Consider the following 19,785-nt stretch of genomic DNA (forward strand, 5'->3'; position numbering starts at 1 on the left):
TTAGGAAATGTTGATAATAGAGGAAACCTTAAGAGCCCCTGGAGAAGTGTCGCTGTCTGCTCTGTGGACTGGCAGTGGCTGGGGCAGAGCGAAGGGGAAATGAATAATGAGGAGCATCCCCCCACAATCCCTGGGGAGCACGCCTCTGATTTCACATTAGCGCATCCCAACTGTCTCTTAATCAAATCTGCAGTGTTTACTTCATGCAAACGTTGCCTCTCTCTCTCTCTCTCCCTCTCTCTCTCTCTCTCTCTCTCTCTCTCTCTTTCTCTCTCTCTCCCTCTCTCTCTCTCTCTCTCTGTCTCAATAACAATACATGATGATGATGTTTACATGTTGACTGAACAATAGTTTGTGTACGTATACATATTATTTTTGACTTTAGTCTTGGACGTGTCTTAGTCTGTTTTGTTTGTGCGTGTGCATTTCATGGGTGCTCGTGTGTGGTTTCGGGCAGGTTCAGGCATGGTCCAAACCAGGCCACGTATAGACAACAGTTCAGGCATTGGGAATAAACACGCAATGTCCTAGTATAACACACAATGCACACAGCCCACACACACTCACAGGCAGTGCAAACACCTGTAACATCAAATAGTATAACACACACACACACACACACACACACACAGACACACCGATATACACACACACACACACACACACACACACACACACACACACACAACTCAAAAGCTTTCCTATATTCAGAGGCAATGGAATTTGAGTGCAACTCAAAAGCTTGAAATTGCTTTTTTCTCTAATATCAGTATCAAATTAATAATACTCGCTTGGAGCAAGTGTAGATCATTGTTTGTAAGATAAATCTTGTATAATGTAAATTATATCCGGTGTTCCTCCTTGCTTTGGAGGCTCAAATTACACAGAGAGGAGGTGCTGTATAGCACAGCCCCTCCGCTAAGCTACTTATGAAATAATCCACCGGTTCAATATTTAACATCAGCGGCTAACTTAATATGGATTCCTGGTTTCAAATAAACTACCCGGGGCATGTAATTGAACGAGAGAGAATGTAAAACGATTATAATCTGTATCCTTAATAGAGACGTGTTTTTAATTCAGCTCAAATGCAACCACGTTTGAAAATCTTTAAACAGATTGTGAGGACAATTTGATGCTTTGCCACACATGATGTCCTAATGCAAAACAGTCGACCTTCACACTGTTCTTAAATCAGGGAAAAATGTATATACCGACGACCAAATAAACAATATAGCAGGCTAAGGTCAACTTCTATGCACTACTTTCTTAAAGGTGCGGTGTGTAGAACTGACTATCATCTACATCAGACTTGTTAGAAATGTCAGTGTCACTTATAGATACTGTCCTTGTTCCCCACTGAAACTCCCTCTCCCTTCCCCGCCACGATGGGGTTTGCATAAACACTTTATGAGCTGATAACACCTTTACAGCTCTGCAGTGTCATTGAGCCAATGAGACAACGGATGCAAGGTTAACGATCATTCCTTCACCACCACCACCACAGGCCCACAGCCTCCCTCACCCATCCAGCAAGTTTCTCTCGTCTGCAAACATCAGACCTTGAAATGGCATCTCCACGAATCCAGATGTATAGATTACAAAGAACCAGACGTTCACCACTTGCGTAAATGTTATGAAATTGTTATATGTGGTCTGTACAAATGTCAAAAAAAAAGCTGTAAGATTGATCTCTTAAATTGAACATCTCTTTTATGAGAGTGTTTAGCCATTAGCCCAAATCCTAGCCATATGTTGGTGGGTTTTTTGTCATAGCGTCTATTGCGTTGCTTTGAAAGGACTTGACCAAGTGTATACTATTGAAATACCCCCCAAGAGGGTAGCAGTATTAGCTCCAAGATATATCCGTTGGGAAATGCAGCAAACAGAATGCCCCCCCCCCTGTCAGCCATGAAGAAAGACTGCCTGTAGTTTGTTGCCATGAAACAAAAATGGAGGAGCAGCATGAATGGGTACTCATCTTAAGAGCCGGGAGTCCGAGATGGTTCACATTCACACACTGACGAGAACATTGCAGTGTCTCGGTTTCTCACACATTTCCCCAGGGCTTGCTATGCGGGGTGTCAGCTGACAACACAATGAGGATGAGGTAGAGCAAGACATTAAAACCAGACACATACTGCTGTCCGACCACGGCTATAGCTTCATGTGTTTGTAAATAGGTACATGCATCACTCAGTCCTTGTGGATACGGCAAAACACATGAAAACCCAAAGCAGAACAGAAATTGTTTTTTCATATTTGTAGGACAAGCTTGTTTCATGTATCAAATAGCCATGCACAATTACAACCGCTATATGTCTTTCTATGTTATATGTTCCATCAAAATCAAAATACACACGACATATGCTGGCCCTAAACAGAACTGTGTTGGACAGGTGGTGAGGTGGGTAATTGCAAGCCGTGGGGCGTAAAGGCATGGTAAACACAGTGTTGTTTGCCTACCAATGATGAAGGTGGTTTGGTGAGTGGGAAGGTGAGAGGGAGCAGTGGCATGTTAAGGTCTAAGTGGGTGTGAAATGGGTGGAAGGACTGTAAAGTGACGTCTCTGTGGCCTTAGATGAAGCATCACTTCCAAAGCCAGTGAGCCGTACAGCCAGACAGGGCTACAGGCCATGTGTAGCCCTCACTGGAGCGCAACCCTTTACCCAAAATAGGAGCATCATATATAACATGAGTTGTTTGTCATAAAATCATAAAAATGTGGGAATCACAAAGGTGATTCCCGCCTTCGTCTATAAATGCATCATAAGAAGATTTACCTTGAGAACGATCAAATGATGAGGCTTGAAATAAAAATGGAAAGGATTACTTTAGACTATTACTCATCATTATTCTTAATCTTATAATTGTTGTACTGTGTGGAGAAACAGAGCTGCTGTTAAAAGCAGCTGTTCCCACTCCATGCAAAGTGCCTGACAAACCCTGCCCAGCTCCTTTGTAAGGAATCAATGAAGGGAAGGGACACCCATCCTCCTGGAACAGTTGTATGCATGTAGTAGCTCATTATTAGGTATCCATACATTTACATATGCGTAGACACCAAACAGATATTGTATCTAGTGCTGCTGTGTAAACTACGTTTCCTCTATATCCTAGATAGAAACACATCTCATGGCTGTTTTGTCCCGAAGGAACACTTTCACAGGTGACAAGGTTATTTACACTATGTGAGGTTCCCCATGGTATTATGTTGTTAGCTTTTTAAAGGGAACTATTCATAACAGTTGGTTTGCCTCCATTGGTTGTTTGAAAAAGTGAAGCAATTATGTGTGTCAATAAATAGAAAGTTCCAGCATGTCTGCTAATGCAACACCTGATATCACCTGTACTTCCGGGTTATCCCCCCCCCCCTTTGCAGTCAGACTGGGAACATGTTTTTTTAGCTCAACACTGTTCCTGTCAATCAACAACACGTGCACAAACTAAAGGCTGTGCGTATTCAGAGAAAAAATCCTATGGGAATGGGCTACCATGCACGTTGTCAAAAGTCTCTCGTTGTTGTAAAAACTATGGAAAGAAGCTCTTTTTTTCTCTACCTCTCTATTCCACTCTCTCTCCCTCATACTTAAATCTGGCAATGAGTTCTCTAATTTCCCTCTTTGTCTCTCTCTCATGTCGTCTCCCCTGTCTTCGGAACAACAGCTGCCCGTAGCAGCACTATAAATAAGGAGTCTGCCTATGTGGAGACAAGGTAAACGCAGACAGTTGGCGCGGTGCTTTCAACACCCCGTTCTTCACATTCTTTATGGCGGAGGCCGAGGCCTTGTCCCCACAACGCTGGTTAAACGTAGTGCTGAGTATCGCTGCATACTATGCAGCGTTTTCCAACACTGGTCTCCAGCAGCGCAGATGTATCATGAGAGTGTTGTGTTGTGTTGCCAAAGGGTGTGTTCATTTCTGAAAATGAGGCTCCTTTCACAAAAATTAAGATGGATTATTTTGCGATGTAAATCGGGACATCCATCATGGTCTTGGTGCAAGCGTGATAGAGGGTATGTGGAAGGGAGGTGTCTCAGTGTTGGCTGGGCAGCGTTTAGAAAGCGCTAGGCAAAAGACACAAACAGTGTTTTTTAGTTTCATCTGGTGTGGAGATGACCCGGGGTGTGTTGCCATGATGCATCCAACTGTGGTGGCTCAGCAGAGATAGTGAGCCTCCCCTGAGCCTGCAGGTGAACTACTTGACAAATATAACCCCAAAACAAAAGTCTGTGCCACAGGGGATGGGTTTTATACACGGTTCCTCTGGGATGACAGTGCGATTCCTTAACCCTGCATAAAAGGACTGCTGTCTGACCTGTAACTGTCACAGCTGATCTGCAAAGGGCATATAGAGACGACACTGAGTCAGTGCGGGCAGAATTTGTCGTGAGTGGTGTAGCACACGAGTGAATCAACCGCGACATGTGGACAGTTGTGCGGGGAGAACCGAATGTCAAAGGCTAACGTTGAAGCCATGCAGGCGGCAGACGGGGGAACAGCGTGTGCGTGTGCACGCCTTCTGGTAGCACCGCATGTTATCAGTGTGAGTGATAACAATGGTGTCAAGCCGTGTTCATGTGTAGGGGCTCGTCGACCTCAGAGGGCTTATATAGACGCAAGCCGTGCGGACTGACGTCTGACCCCAATCATCCCCGCGCGACTGAAGGCCCCCGAGATGATGGGAGTGACAAATCCATTAGACGGTGTTAAAGGGAGGGAGGGGTGAGAACGGGCGATATTAGAGGGGGGAGGGGCTGGGAGGTGCTGCGAAAGTAAACCCTGTGGTTAAGTTTGCATCAAGATGAATGCATATGTCGCCTATGTAAAGATAGGCGGGAGTAAAAACATTCAGCCATTCCGTTTTTTACCTGCGGCTAAATGCACGGTTCACTATTTACGCATACTTAGTGCAGGATAATATGGACAACATTTGCAACACATTTGGAAAGATCGCGAGCCTTTTCATATAACGGACAACCCGGCCAACAGAATGCAACTACGGTCCAACTTCAGCCCGGATTGCAGTATCGCCTGTTCAGATGATCAGAGAAAGCTCTACCCTGCAGGTTCATGTCGAGAGTAAATGCGTGTTTCGGACAGGATCACGTCTCGTGGCTAGTAGTCGTAGGACACGCGCAGCACAACAAGTAGCCCCTCTGCAGCGTCGGTCCTCTCCTCCACTGAACCCCTTCACAGAGACACGTCTGGGCTTCCCTCACCGCGGGCACAACAACGCGCTGTCTAACTTTAGTGACGCGCATGCCTTCGTTTAAAATGTAACGCGATCATCCGCCAAGAAATGAGGAGACGTGGTGTAGGCAGACTTACACAACTTTTAAGACGTGATTTAAAAAAAATAAAAGACTTACCAGAAAACCCAATCCAAAAGGGATCCAGAAGACGTAAAACTGAAAGGCACTGGATATCATCAACGTGCGGGTTGCTTCTGACACTGATATCGTTGTAACAATAATCGTGGGATGCGATAAGGTCTATTCTGAATACAAAATATTAGAACCGGCTTTGAAACGCATATATGCACCCTGCCTACATTGCTGAACACACGGATACTGGGGCTATGCGCTCTCTGCCCCTGGTCTACTCTCCGGTCTCCGCTCAAGAAAGATGCTTGTGGGAGTGACAAGAGATCGCTAGGCTTCATGGGAAATGTAGTCCAGGACCGTATAAATTATAACTTCAGTGGAAACCAAGTAATGCCTAAAGGCTACGCCTTTTTGGATGAAGAATTACATACAACATGTATTTATTTGTTTGTAAACATGTTATTACATGTTCTATCAAACCATTTGATACCGGAGTCATGCCAAATAGATACTACTTATGTTTATAACTTCTGAGAGAACATAGAGAATATGCGCAATTCTTTGTAATTTAAAGCACTAAAACAAGAACACAATAAAGGACATATCACTTTGCTCAAACAGAAGCCATATGTTAACAAAGAGGCTTTTTTTAGATCAAAATAGTCTTGTTCCAACACAATAGCGGTATTGGTCAGCAGCCCAAAGGGACTGGGCCCTCAGAGGGAAAGTGTAATAAATAGAGCTGCTTTTCCTGCCTCTCCTTCTAAAGTCCGACCCAATGAGTGATTCAGCATGGCCGCTCTTATTTTTAGTGTGCTGATCGTTGGAAAAATGCACAACAGTCCCCTTGACCCCTCTTTCTTAGGGGTCAGCCGCCTCACTCTGCATTCCTGACGCATTGTTTTACAGAGAGCACCCTCTCCCCCACTTTGTTCATCCCGGACAATAATGTAAGGTGGTTGACTTACAAATGTGTGTGCATGTGTGTGTGTGTGCGCGTGTGTGTGTGTGTGTGTGTGTGTGTGTGTGTGTGTGTGTGTGTGTGATTGCTTGGGATCACACCCCCCTATGTATGCAAATATGTGTTTGTACACGTGTTTGTGTGTGTGTTTGTGTGTTAGTGTGTGTGTGTGTGTGTGTGTGTGTGTGTGTGTGTGTGTGTGTGTGTGTGTGTGTGTGCATGCATACACACACTATCTAGGACCGGGTGGAGAGCTATAGGAAATGCTCAAACAGTATAAATATAGACTCTCCCCACGCCGCCACTGTCCAAGTATCACACGCTGGCCGGTGGCGCCGGCCGCTCAGGAAGGAGGCGTGGGTTGTGTCTCCTGGAGGAGGCGTGGTTTGTGTCTCCTGGAGGAGGCGTGGGTTGTGTCTCCTGGAGGAGGCGTGGGTTGAGTCTCCTGGAGGAGGCGTGGGTTGTGTCTCCTGGAGGAGGTGGTGGGTTGTGTCTCCTGGAGCAGCCGGTGGGTTGTGTCTCCTGAAGGAGGCGTGGGTTGTGTCTCCTGGAGCAGCCGGTGGGTTGTGTCTCCTGGAGGAGGCGTGGGTTGTGTCTCCTGGAGGAGGCGTGGGTTGTGTCTCCTGGAGGAGGCGTGGGTTGTGTCTCCTGGAGGAGGCATGGGTTGTGTCTCCTGAAGCAGCCGGTGGGTTGTGTCTCCTGGAGGAGGCGTGGGTTGTGTCTCCTGGACGAGGCGTGGGTTGTGTCTCCTGGAGGAGGCGTGGGTTGAGTCTCCTGGAGGAGGCGTGGGTTGTGTCTCCTGGAGGAGGCGTGGGTTGTGTCTCCTGGAGGAAGCGTGGGTTGTGTCTCCTGGAGGAGGCGTGGGTTGAGTCTCCTGGAGGAGGCGTGGGTTGTGTCTCCTGGAGGAGGCGTGGGTTGTGTCTCCTGGAGGAGGCGTGCCAGGGAGGTGCACCGTCTGAGTAGAACCCCTAACTCCTCCTGGCTAAAGACCCCCGGGCGGTCACACAAACACATTATAATGTCTGTCCAGCTAGTACAGTATACTAGTGTAATAGTGTAGTAATTGTGCAAAACAATTGCACCTGTAAACTATTTAAAGTTAAATCAACTTGGAATTTAGTGTGTTTAACTTATAGATGTTAAGTGCAATAGTTGTGCAAAGCAGTTGACCTTGCAAAAAAAGTAAGTAGGTATCAACTTGGAATTTAGTGTTCTGAACTAAAAACAGAAATTCCAGTACCTTTAAGCTTTTTAAGTTAAATATACTTAAGTTTTCATCATACATTACTTACATTTTTTAAGGAAACCGGTTTCCTCAAATATTTTAAGTAAACTCAACTTATCCAGGCTTAGAGTGTAGTATGGTATAGTATATTATGATACAGTATAGTATGGTGGTATAGTATAGTAGGCGATAGTATTGTATAGTATAATATGGTATGGTATGCTACGATGTATATAGTTGTATAGTATAATATTGTGTATTATAATAAGAGTACAGTATAGTATAATACAGTATAGAATGGTATATAGTATGGTATAATCTAGAACGGTATAGTCAGGGTGCGATTTGCCGGTGGGGATGGTGGGGATCCCCCCCTCTGGTTTACACGTCCTACCCTCTGCTGAATTATTTTTATCCTCGGTGGGGATAAAAATTATCCCCCCCACCCAAAGTATTTTCACCATTACATCGTAATAATTAACAACCAAAATACACAGGGTCCGTCTTCATTTTGAAACATTTTAAAATGTTTCTCAAAATTATTCCCCCCTGTTGTTTTTTCACAAATCGCACCCTGGGTATAGTATATTATGATACAGTATAGTAAGGTAAAGTATAATATAGTATAGTATAGTCAAATGTAGCATGGTTTAGTAAAGCATATTGTAGAATAGTTTACTATAAGAAAGTACAGTAGTTTATAGTTTAATATTATATAGTTTAGTGTAATAAAGTTTAGTGTATAGTTTGTTATAATATAGTATAATAATTATAATATAGTATAGCATAGTATTATCTAGTACAGTAGGCCTAGTATAGTTGACAATTGTAGGATATTATAAAATGTGTGATAGTTTTATTTATTTTTTAACCACAGAAAATATGTTTCACGCAAACATTTTACTGCACATCCTGTAGGAGTACGTGACGAATAAAATCCTTTAAATCTTGTAGGGTAGCGCATAGTATAATATAGTGTTATGTAGTGTAATATTGTAGTTGTATTATACAGAATGGTATTGCATGAGTGGTGTATAGTAATGTATGCTCAGTACAGTAGACTACTGACTACATGCTAGGCTATAAAAAAACTATTAAGTGTAATTTAAAAAATGTTCGACTTACTTGATTATTATCAGTATTAATATCCAGGCCGCCTCTTCCCGCTAAATCGATCAAATTATACAGAGAAAATAATATTGGCTTCACATTGCTAACATCGAAAAAGGGGGCATCCGGATTTGAACCGGGGACCTCTTGATCTGCAGTCAAATGCTCTACCACTGAGCTATACCCCCGCCGTCAAAACAAGGCTGCAGTTTGAATTTTAATCATAAAACCTACTGCTATTGAGTTGAATCGATTATATTGTATAGTAAGAAGTTGCGGCTTCACTAATTGAAGAAAACAACGAACACGCTAAGTTACATAAGCACAAAGACTACATTTATAAATTATTATTAATAAATATTTATTTTTCGTATCAAAATATTATTCTTCAATAACTTTGGATATTATTGTGCTTTGCTGTTTATTGGACTATAAAATAGGCATTATCTCTATCACTCTGGCCTATGTCCGTTGCATATTTTTAAGACCGTTTGCTATTCAAAAAACAGGAATAGAAAACCTGTCGAGTTCAGGGAACCCCCTATAATTAATATTATGACTTATGTCCTTTTAAAAGACGATAACGTTGTGTTGATACTATAATATATATATTTTTTCTCATTGTCCACTTATATATAGTTAATGTGGGTTCACGTAAACGTAAAGCGGAGCATGGGAAGGATCTTATCCGGTCCACTGGCGCTCTCTAGCGGTCGAAGTTAGAACAGAGTCCTGAATTCAGCGTGGAGTTGAAAGGTCGCCTAGAAAACATGGCAGCTTCCAGCAAATCGTCTGTGGTTCTGAAAGCAGTGAAGCAAGTAGTGGTGCAAATGTGTCCTTTCGAGTCCAATGTTCGTTCCACACGGTAAGGATTCTGTAAATATACCTTACCTAGTATATACTGGAGATAAATGTTTTAATCAGTCAAACATCAGTGAAACGACCCGAGGTTGACATTGCCCTCAATGTTGGTCGGTAGTTAAGGCTAGTCAAGTAGTGAAGACACGTAGTATCGTTTAATGGGATGATATATGAAGACTACTATGAGAATAACATATAGGCGTTTTAAAGCTATTATTCTCGTTATATCTCCTAGATCGGAAATGAATTGGTCTTGGTAACAGGGTAAACGTACTGTTAAGTAGCAAGACAAGCACGACTTGTTTACTTACAAATGTGTGAATAAAACACTTTCATGTTTGAAATATGTCTGCTGTTGGATCCTCCTCTTCGACGAAGAGTTCGTCGGCCATGCACCCACAAAGTTTGCGCTGTTTGTTTCATAAATGAACGTCGCTGCGTCTCCATCCACAGAGAGTTTCTCTTCATGGTGGGCTCGGAGAAGGCCAGGGCCACCAACATGAACTGCGAGGTCTCCACCGTAGTAAAACACGACAAGTCTGAACCTGTAGTGGACATCACATTCAGTAAGTATTGTGGTGTTTGTTTTACTGAGGACAAACCAGAGTTTCAAACGCATCTTTATTACCAGATCATATGTAATACTACAGCAGTCCTCCAGCAGACCGGGGAACCACCATAGACCTCTTGTAACGCGATGCAACTTGTGAACAGTCCTCTGTCCTATTGTTAATAATGCTTAAAACCACATCTTCCCCCCATCTTTAAAATCACACAAAATCGAACACTTTTCCATTGTAATTACTTTTAAACAAACAAAAGTTTGTTTCAATACTCCGATGAATTATCTCTTTCCTCCTATTTATACTCTTTAATGCTTAAAGAGGAATTAAAAAGACACAACATCAAACTACCCATTAAACAGTTTGTTGTTTGGTTTCCCCCCCCCCCCATTTTCCACACTCTCAGAAATGTGTTAATGCAGGCAGCCTCTCTGGGCTGCTGTAATTCTGCTGTTCAGCAACTCTCTATCAGTCTCCCAGGGGGTTTAATACACCGATCTATGAAGTGTATAACCAGCTGGTTAAAGCTGCTAGCTCAGGGTCGGTGTGATTATTACGCTCAGAAGGTACAGTTCTGAGGTCTTAGAGAAGGTTAGGTTGGTTCACATCCGGATGTACCTGTGGAAGAGTCTCTGAGACAAAATCTGCCTCCAGACTTTAGCTTAGGACTCTGGTCATTTTCTTTTCACTGCATCCACGGCTGTTACCTCAGCTCCCTGGCTTCCGCACGGGTCTTCTCTGCTGCCCCACACAAGTTAACAGTCTTCTCGTCACTTGGCAGTCTCTGACTTAGTCCAATATCTGGTGATCCCCAGATGGTGCTGCCTCTGTCTATCTGTCTGTCTGGAGTTAAGCTGAATACCGATCACAATTCACTCCTTGTTTCTGTTTCTCTCAATCTTGATGTTCTGGCTTGGTTGAAACATACTCGGCTTGGTTAAAACATACATTGATTGGTAATTAATTGTGAAATTATTTGTCATTGTTTTATAAAATGCCTCAGCGTTGCTCATTTGAGGACGTGGTGAACAGAGTTTTCATTATCCTACGGTTTATTGATTCAGGATTTAAGGGTACTACAACTCTCTTGAATCCTCTCAATATGGTGCAGTATCGGCACAACAAAATCCCATAATGTGATATACAGGCCCAACTCTATTGTAGTTTGTCTGCTTCAATTCAGATATCTGGGCAAAAGCAGGCAGACAGATAGACAACCTTCAAGATGGCCAGGAATTGTATGTATCCAAATCTTTTAAAAGGGCGGATTGGAGCCATAATTAAATTATTTGTATGCAAGTCGATTTTCTTTAGTCGATGCACTAGGCCTTAATATTAGATAGACGTCGGTCAAAGGTCTCTAATAGGCAGGCCGAGGTCGGACGCAGACCTAGACGTCATCCTATCCGGCAAGTCGTCGATAACTGCTGCCACTGAACTCGATCGCCTACCACAGCAACCATGATTTCCCTAAGACTAATGGCAAGTTAGAGCTGTAGAGGCAATTAGCTGTACATGTGGAAAAATGTGTTGATATAGAATACATGATAAAAAAAAGAAATGCTCTAGCAGTGCTATTTAGTCATTTTGTTAGTATGAAAGCTAGGAATACATAATGTCGAATGAATATGTAAGTGGAATATGAAACTGTATTAAATGTATGTATTAAAAACAAGTAAGGTTTTTATCTTATATAACCATCCACCATGTCTTTGCAATAGGCCTGCATGATTCGGGGGAAATATGAATCACGATTTTTTAGCTTAGAATTGATATCACGATTCTCTGCCAAGATTTTTTTCTCACGAAATGTAACTTTTATTGCACACATGAACCATGACCAAAATAAAAAATTGCCAGTACCAAACATAGTTTTTTAGCACCTAGCACGTTGCGTTTCATATGGCCCTTTATAACTGATTAAAGTGGAGTATCAAAAACGGAATGATTTATTTTGTACATATAGCAGCAGATTGTCTTTAATTGCTGGCCTTTTATAACGACTGAACCAACTCTACACACCTGTAAATGGAGGCTTAAAAAAAAAGTTTTATTTATTATTAAATATTAAAAATCAAATTAATTAAAAGATTTAATCCACAGAGGTGTGAATCGAGATCGCGATTTTATAATGATTTATTGTGCAGGCCTGTTTTACAACCAAACTTACAACCTTGATGGACACACAAGCGGTTATTGCAGTCAAAAACGAACGCAAATCATGAGCATTTTGATGCGCGTGTGATTCAGACACAAACAGGGGAGAGACAATTTTCCAAAGCTCTGGCTGTTATGTATTCTACTTTTAAATTCAGTCCTTATTTTACTTGAAATGAGAAAATAACTTATTTATTGTTAAGTACTTATTATTGATAATTAAAAGTATTGTTTGAATACACAAAAGTAAAACAAACCAACGCATTCGCTTCTCTATATTGACACTTACCTTTTTCACGTGGCCAGCACCATCACATGTGCTGGCCCCATGTGATGGCTCAACTCGGTCTCCACCCACATCCCGCCACTTAGTCCTTCCTTCCTGCACAGGCGCACAAAGGAAAATGACTGTGCCAGAGTGCAAGTCAGTTTTCATAAACTTGTTTAAGATATTTTTGGACTCGTGGGAGAAATTTCAGGTTGAACAGAAACTTCTGTGGAATTGATTGTTGGAACTTTGTTTTCACTGATATGAAGTTAACCATGTTAACGTAGATCAGTATGATCTGTCTTATAAGGAAGACTTAATCCATTTAGTTCAGCCTGTCAATAAATATATTATGGTATGTATGGAAAGCTTTATATCCAACTCAGGGAAATGGAAGGCGTTGCAATTCTTTTGAGAAGTCTGATATTACATTTCTAGAGATTTTCCATATTGTTCATATCAGCAACATTTGTTTGAATACCTAATGGGAATAAAGAAATCCAGCCATTGATTCGTGCCTATCTAGATTATGTGGAACCATATCATTCTTACAGATTGTATTCCTACAGGAATCGGTTATTTAAAAAGCATGAGCACAAGATGAATTGGGGTGTTCAACCCATGTTCTCTGGTATTTGAGAAAAGGTTATACAAGCTTCCACCTTTTGTCACTGTAGACAGGTCAAATGTAAGTTGTAAGGAATGATATATCATAACCTTGTCCAGTTTACATTCTTCCCTCCACCCAGGTCCTAACTAAGTTAGTTAGTTAGTAAGTCAGCTGTGCTGTGTTCCACAGCAGATGGAGAGAGGTTGGTGATGAAGGGTGCCAAACTCACCGGACAGGAGATGTTCCAGGCCTTTCAGAGCCGCTGTCTAGCCAAGGACACACAGGCTAAAGCAAAGAAATAAATGTAAATAATCCTTGTGTTTAATATATTGTGTCCCCTGCCATGTGTAATATGCATTATGTTTATAATAAATGAATGTCCTTGAATACATCCTGTTTATCAGTTTCTTAAGTGAAAGATGGAGTTATGGGGTTATTCTAATATTGAGGGGTTTTACTATTTTCGTAATGCATTCCACCAGCATTACCGGTATGCTTCAACCTTTGTCATAATGTGCTTCAATAGAATCTGACCTCAGATTAGGTGCTGATTGGTTAAGTCTAGACTGCCGATTAGACTTAACTTGTTTATAGATACCTAGATAAGGAATCGATCAACAGAGACAAAGACTATTACAATTGCCTTATTTCAAATTCTGCTAAAAAATCCTCCATGGTAGATATGGGAGTAGACTAGACCATCAATATCTATTAATTCACAAAAATCTCTCCATGTTCAAGGTAGGAGTGGACCAGACCATCCAGAAATATATTACTGGATTCATCTACTAACCAATAAAGTAATGCTTTGTATGCAAGAGCAGACATTAGAGAGATAAGAACCAATGCATTTCACAGAAGATACTTGCATTATTTTCCGACTGGGAACTCGTTAATTCTGACTTCCATCCAGTCGGAAAGTTTAACTGGAACGCGCCCTGACGTTGTTTTTTCGACTCAGAAAGGTCTATGAATGTTCTTTACCACTATTGATGCAATACCATGACTGTGAGGAACATAAATAGGCTATTACCTCCAGCATTTACAAACATGTATAGTGATCATGGGTCAAAGATTCCTGATGTAATTGGTTGAACTGATTCCTTCACAGGCTACAGCCATCCAAAACCCCCTGGGTGTGATTCTTATTAATGCTGCTTTTTCTCAAAACAGATATCATGTCATGATTTCTGTTCCTCATTTGACACATGATTTTTTGGGAAGAAATCGCAATGAACAATCACATTCAATGTAAAACAACCTTTAACACGAACATGTTGACTTATTGTGCAAACCAAAAAGAGGAACGTCTGCACCTCGTCCACTGACCCCATCATGGTTTAGCCAGGAGGCCCTGCAGACCACTCTGTAGTCAAGTGATAAAAAATAATTGTGGCTACGGGAGCTTGATTACTTGAAAATGGCGGGCTTGTGCAGGATGTCCTGTGTCGCACAATTATGATTGTCGTGAATCAGTGAGATTACTAGAATCAGTGATGACGCACTGATTCTACTAATCTAAATCTACTAAAAAGCTACAAATGATTGACCTATTTGATATGTTGAGAGAGCATGTGTTAAGAGTATAATGCAAAGCATCACTAACAATTGCAGACAAACATCATCTGGAATTTGGAAAACCTGATTCACGCTTCAACTTTTGACATAGTTGGATTGAACTACATGTGGCGCACAGGTCAAATGTGGTTCTACCCTTTCACCCATTTCAAGTTGAATGGAATGTAATTGCATTCCCGCATCTGTTACTAAACACCACACCCATGGGTTTGCAGACTAAAGGTGGTCTCATACCAGTTTCACAGGGTTCCTAGCACAACACCCGAGGCTATGTGTAGGAGGTCCCGCTCGTGAAGACATTAGGATCGCTTTGAATCTGGTTGTTTAACCCCTGAGTGGTTAAACAAGTCATTGACATGCAATAACAAGGGAGTGGCCGTTCTGAGCAGACCTAACATTCGTGCCGTGTAGTGTATTTTACGAGGTAATAATGGTATTTTAGGTCATTGTATTTGCTTTGAATATATTTTACAGACGAGAGAAGACCAACTAGTGTTTGGTTTTCATTCACATATTTCCTGCGTTAGGTTTTTACCTTTGTAACAGTAGGCCTGAATGTAATTTGACTCGCAGGTGCGTATGTGTGGGGGTTTATCCAAATAATTCCTTTCAACCATTTCAATGAAAACAATGGAGCGATGATGCAGGGACGTTTAGGGCTGTGATTGGATACCTCTGAACTTCAGGCGTCATCCACGTCCCTTTTTAAGAGCTTCAATAGACTGCAAACCTTAACTGCAGAATTAGAAACGGTGAGAGATCTGCTACTAAGTACATCACAGACGCTGCAGCGATGGTTGAACAGTTTGTCGGGACATGGCAGACGGTGGCCAGTGAGAACTTCGATGAATTCTTGAAAGAAATTGGTAAGTTAAGGCATGGTAGGCTTTTTTTCTCCCAATATATAAATGCAGTTGAAATTGTATAAGTATATATGTAAGTATAACGCTGCAAAATCCCATGCTGTAACCCCAATGTAGGAATGGGAATGCCAATGCGAAAAGCAGCATGCATGGTTAAACCGGAGATGACTGTGAGTGTGGACGTACAAGATGTGATAACCCTCACGATGAAGAGTTCTTTTAAAACAAAAGAATTCAAGTTCAAACTCAACGAGCCTTTTGAAGGAACATCAGGCAATGACAAGACTGCAACAGTAAGTCAAGGGGAAAGAAAGACAATGAAACGGTAATTCATTTGACTGATGGGTTATTCATTCATTCATTCTTTCAATAAACTTGTCTCTTTTTTACTCGCCAGATTGTTGTGACCCTTGAAGGGGGAAAACTTGTGCAGAAACAGACCTGTGAAGGCAGAGAAACAACAATTGAGAGGGAAATAGTAGATGGCAAGTTGATAATGGTAAGAGTTTTTGCACAGCGTTTTGCTTGCAAATTCACCTTTTTTTCTACTTTCGTCTGTCTAATGAACTGCATGTTACGGAAATAACACACACGCTGTTAATGGAAAGATGTGTTGAATCTGTTTAATGCATGGCCTTCATTGTAATAGTTATAAACAAATATACCACAGTCTTGAAAAAACTACGACCCTGCACTGCCTCAGCAGCCTGTTTTACCTAGAGCTAAAGCTTATACAAATGGTCCAGTGTCATCTGAGCTCTACCTGTCAATTTCAATCCTGAACTTTTCCCACACAGACATGCAAATGTGGAAATGTTGTTGCCACGCGGACCTTCCAGAAGTAGGCAGGATTGGATGAACTGGGGGATGAAGGTTGCAGCCATAAACTGAGTCAGGGATGGTTACTTAACCATGCTGTTCATTCAATCCCATGCATTGTTTGATTGGAATTAACTGCAATTATTAAAAAGAGATCCCAAAATGATTTTGTCTTTTGGGTTTGGCTATTAACTCATTATCTGGCTATGACCTTCATTAAGCTTATTTTGTTTGAACATTCAACTTGGGTGAAAAACACAGAACCCTCTTCATCATTGCATGTTTTGGGGAGAAGGGGCAATCGGAGGAAATCATTCACTAGTGTAACCTTGGAGTTTGAGGGCAAAGGGCCAGAGGGTCCTGCAGTGCTAGGCAGATCCATGTGTGTTTAAATCAGGCTTTAGGCAAATCTATTGATACAGCCGGGTTTTCCCACCTGATTTACAATGTTATATTTAAACAGAAGCATTGCCAGGTATTGGACTTTGGAAGGGCCCAGGGATAATTGAGTGGTTAAAAAGTGATCATTACAACATGTATTATTCAACTGTTCTGATTTGGTGAGCAGATTCCCATGTATCACTGCTATGCGTCGGTATTCAAATCAACCCAGTGAAACACTTGCTCCACTTGCCAAAAGATAAGAGTGGTGCCAGTTTGAAGCCATCACTTCCGGTCCAGGATAACACACCTCAACGTAACACAGATGCCATCTGCTTCACTATTTGGAGTTCCGAATGAGGGAAACAAAAGTTATAGAATGACCAAATGCGGATTATCAAAACAGTGATCACAGACGATCGTACGGACCCAGGACCCAACGTCAGCGTAACAGAGAGCCCAACAACATACCGTCAGTATTTATGTCCTGCTTCCTCACGATGATCACCTCCATCAGCTGTGTCTGTGTTCTCCCGACCGAGCCGCCCGCCTCCCAAGAAGCCACGCCCCTTTCACAGGGCAGGTTGAAGGCATCACAGGCCATAGAGGCTGTCGCCTCTAGGGGGCGCTACCTTGTGTGCACTGGTCAACCAAAAAAAAAAAGATAAAGAAATAAAGACTTTGCACCCCCGTTTCCACACTTTTTCCTCGGCCCTGCCTGGCCAGGTGCACTTGCCTATATTGTGCGCGCTGAAGGTGGGGGGATGGGGGGGTCACCGTCCCAACAAGTCAGAGAATATTGACATGCTGATTGAGCGCAGTTCATTAAGTTCTCATTTATTTTGCACAACATGAAAAGGTCCAAGGCTTCAGGTCCGCAATGCAGAAGAAGAAAAAGAAGAGGAGAGGAGGGCCCAATGTAGATGTATGGCCATGGCCAGCTATGAGGTCACGAGGCCCGGACCACAGTTTTTTATACAAACAAATTGCCGCTATATAACTGTATAATCAGAAGTTGAAAACACTATTAAAGTTGCTGATGCAGAGAGGAGCTTCTTCAACTTGAAGCTGATTCAAACCTACAATGGGTCAAGAGCGACTAAATGGACTTGCGTTGATCTTGAGGTTTTCAGGCAGATACCATTGGATCACACCATAGATGACTTGGCAGCAAGGAAGTCCAGACGTGTCCATTGTACCAGAGACTTGAACGATTTTTTTTTTCTATGCTAGTCTTCTGTTTTATTTTTTGTGCAAGTGGCAATGTTTCATTAAATTTTTTCCTTATACATTATTTGAGGAAACATTACGCAAGCTCCAACCTTTGTCGCGGTAGGCGGAATTTGACACAGAGGTCAAATGCCATTCAAAATACTCTTTCTTCCATTTACACAGAAAAAGCGGAACATGATATTTGTGACGTTTTGGGCTGTGATTGGTTTGGTCTAGGCTGTGAGTCTCACACCCCTTTAAGTAGTTGACCTGCATCCAAGCCTTAACTGCAGAGTTGGAAAAAATTGGAGATTGTCTGCTTAGCAAATCATAGAGGCTGCAGAGATGGTTGAACAGTTTGTTGGGTCATGGAAGATGGTTTCCAGTGAGAACTTTGATGATTTCTTGAAAGCAATGGGTAAGATAAAGTAATTTTGTATATTTTGATGTCATTTTTCCCAATGAATATACAATTTTCGGTTTCAAAGTTTCCCCATACAGCCTACATTATATTCCTCTAAGCAAAATGATGTGTGTTTACCTCCACGCAGGTGTTGGATTCGCAATCCGACAGATTGCAAGTCGGACTAAACCCAGTTTGATAGTGACCGTGGACCAAGGAATCATCTGCTTGAAAATGCTCAGTTCTTTCAAAACAACAGAAGTCAAGTTCACGCTCAACCAAGCTTTTGATGAAACAACGGTGGATGGCCGGAACACAACGGTGTGTCAGAGGGGAAGGATAACGAAAGCAACGCAATTCATATGACCGTTATCTGTTTGGTGGAATAACGCTTTTTCTTTAACTCCCCAGAACATCGTGACCCTTGAAAATGGCAAACTCGTGCAGATTCAGAGCTGGGACGGCAAGGAAACGACCATTGAGCGGGAAATAGTAGATGGAAAACTAGTTACGGTGAGCATTGTTTCACTTTGTGTTATTGGCACTAAAGAACATTGGCTCTCACTCCTATTCACTCTTCACATACCCTGCCGCTCCATCACAGAAATGCAAGATTGGTAATGTTGTTGCTGTGAGGACGTTCCAGAGGGAGGCGTGATTGGACGTCCACGGTGGCTGACAGGCTCAGACCCAGGAGCACAAACATCATTAGACCTACAGCAATGGTCTGTATTATACCGCTCCTATTATTATTTATTCTATTGGGTTGCCAAATCAAACATTTCTATGTTCCACAGGGACATTCACCCCCAACCCAAGCATTGTCGTGGTGAAATAAATAACAATTTAAGGGTGATTGATGGAAATCAATAGACATGCTATGCTTTAACCCTTTGCCCATTTGTCAAATTAACATTTTAACAATAAACATTGTTCTACAACATCCGCAGGATCCGGCCCTTTCTCACGAGCCAAACAACACAGCTCCTGGACCAAGCGCTCGTCATCCCGCCTCGACTACTGCAACGCGCTGGTGACTGCATAATTTTGACTGTTAAACCTGCGTTGTAATTTTGTGGTTTTGTGGTCTTTTTATAGTGTAATACATTTCAGAAAGCTTTTGAGTTCTTATCAGTCAGATGAAGCCTTTAAATCATTAAATCCATCTTAACAAAGCACCAAATCAAGAAATATGAGACCCTCTATTAACAGATTTTGGAAAACATTGTTTTTTCTTCTGTTGGAATATCTTTGATGTAATAAATCCCCTTATTTTTTACCAAGATAGATAAAGGGAAAGCTCAGAATGCTCAGCTACAACTTATTTGGATTAATAGAAAATCTCCAATAATTGTAATAAACCTGGATTAAGTTATTATGCATACACTGTGACACATCTTCGGCCCATTTACAACATATTTTCAAGGAGTAGTCATATTTTGTATAT

The 19,785-nt window shown here is 41.8% G+C and overlaps 3 protein-coding genes across 3 annotated transcripts in view; 2 read left to right on the forward strand and 1 right to left on the reverse strand.

Annotated features, from left to right (window-relative positions):
• The window catches only part of pag1 (phosphoprotein membrane anchor with glycosphingolipid microdomains 1), a 50,665-nt gene extending 45,088 nt beyond the window's left edge, over positions 1-5,577 (reverse strand). Inside the window, exon 1 of the mRNA XM_079749740.1 lies at positions 5,373-5,577. The gene's annotated coding sequence lies outside the window, so the exon portion shown is untranslated. The remainder of the gene's footprint in view (positions 1-5,372) is intronic.
• Positions 5,578-9,362: 3,785 nt separating this feature from the next.
• mrpl53 (mitochondrial ribosomal protein L53) lies at positions 9,363-13,458 on the forward strand. The gene is made up of 3 exons (XM_079749904.1): positions 9,363-9,488; positions 9,938-10,050; positions 13,272-13,458. Exons 1-3 carry the CDS (start codon positions 9,394-9,396, stop codon positions 13,382-13,384), a joined length of 321 nt encoding a protein of 106 aa, XP_079606030.1. The 5' UTR covers positions 9,363-9,393; the 3' UTR covers positions 13,385-13,458.
• Positions 13,459-18,234: 4,776 nt separating this feature from the next.
• fabp4a (fatty acid binding protein 4a) lies at positions 18,235-19,715 on the forward strand. Its single transcript, XM_079749772.1, has 5 exons — positions 18,235-18,353; positions 18,487-18,659; positions 18,750-18,851; positions 18,943-19,063; positions 19,289-19,715. The coding sequence occupies exons 1-4, from the start codon at positions 18,281-18,283 to the stop codon at positions 18,994-18,996; spliced, it is 402 nt and encodes a 133-aa protein (XP_079605898.1). The 5' UTR covers positions 18,235-18,280; the 3' UTR covers positions 18,997-19,063; positions 19,289-19,715.
• Positions 19,716-19,785: the final 70 nt, after the last annotated feature.

The sequence above is a fragment of the Pollachius pollachius genome, assembly GCF_949987615.1.
Source record: "Pollachius pollachius genome assembly, chromosome: 13".
In the NCBI taxonomy this organism is placed as follows: Eukaryota; Metazoa; Chordata; class Actinopteri; order Gadiformes; family Gadidae; genus Pollachius; species Pollachius pollachius.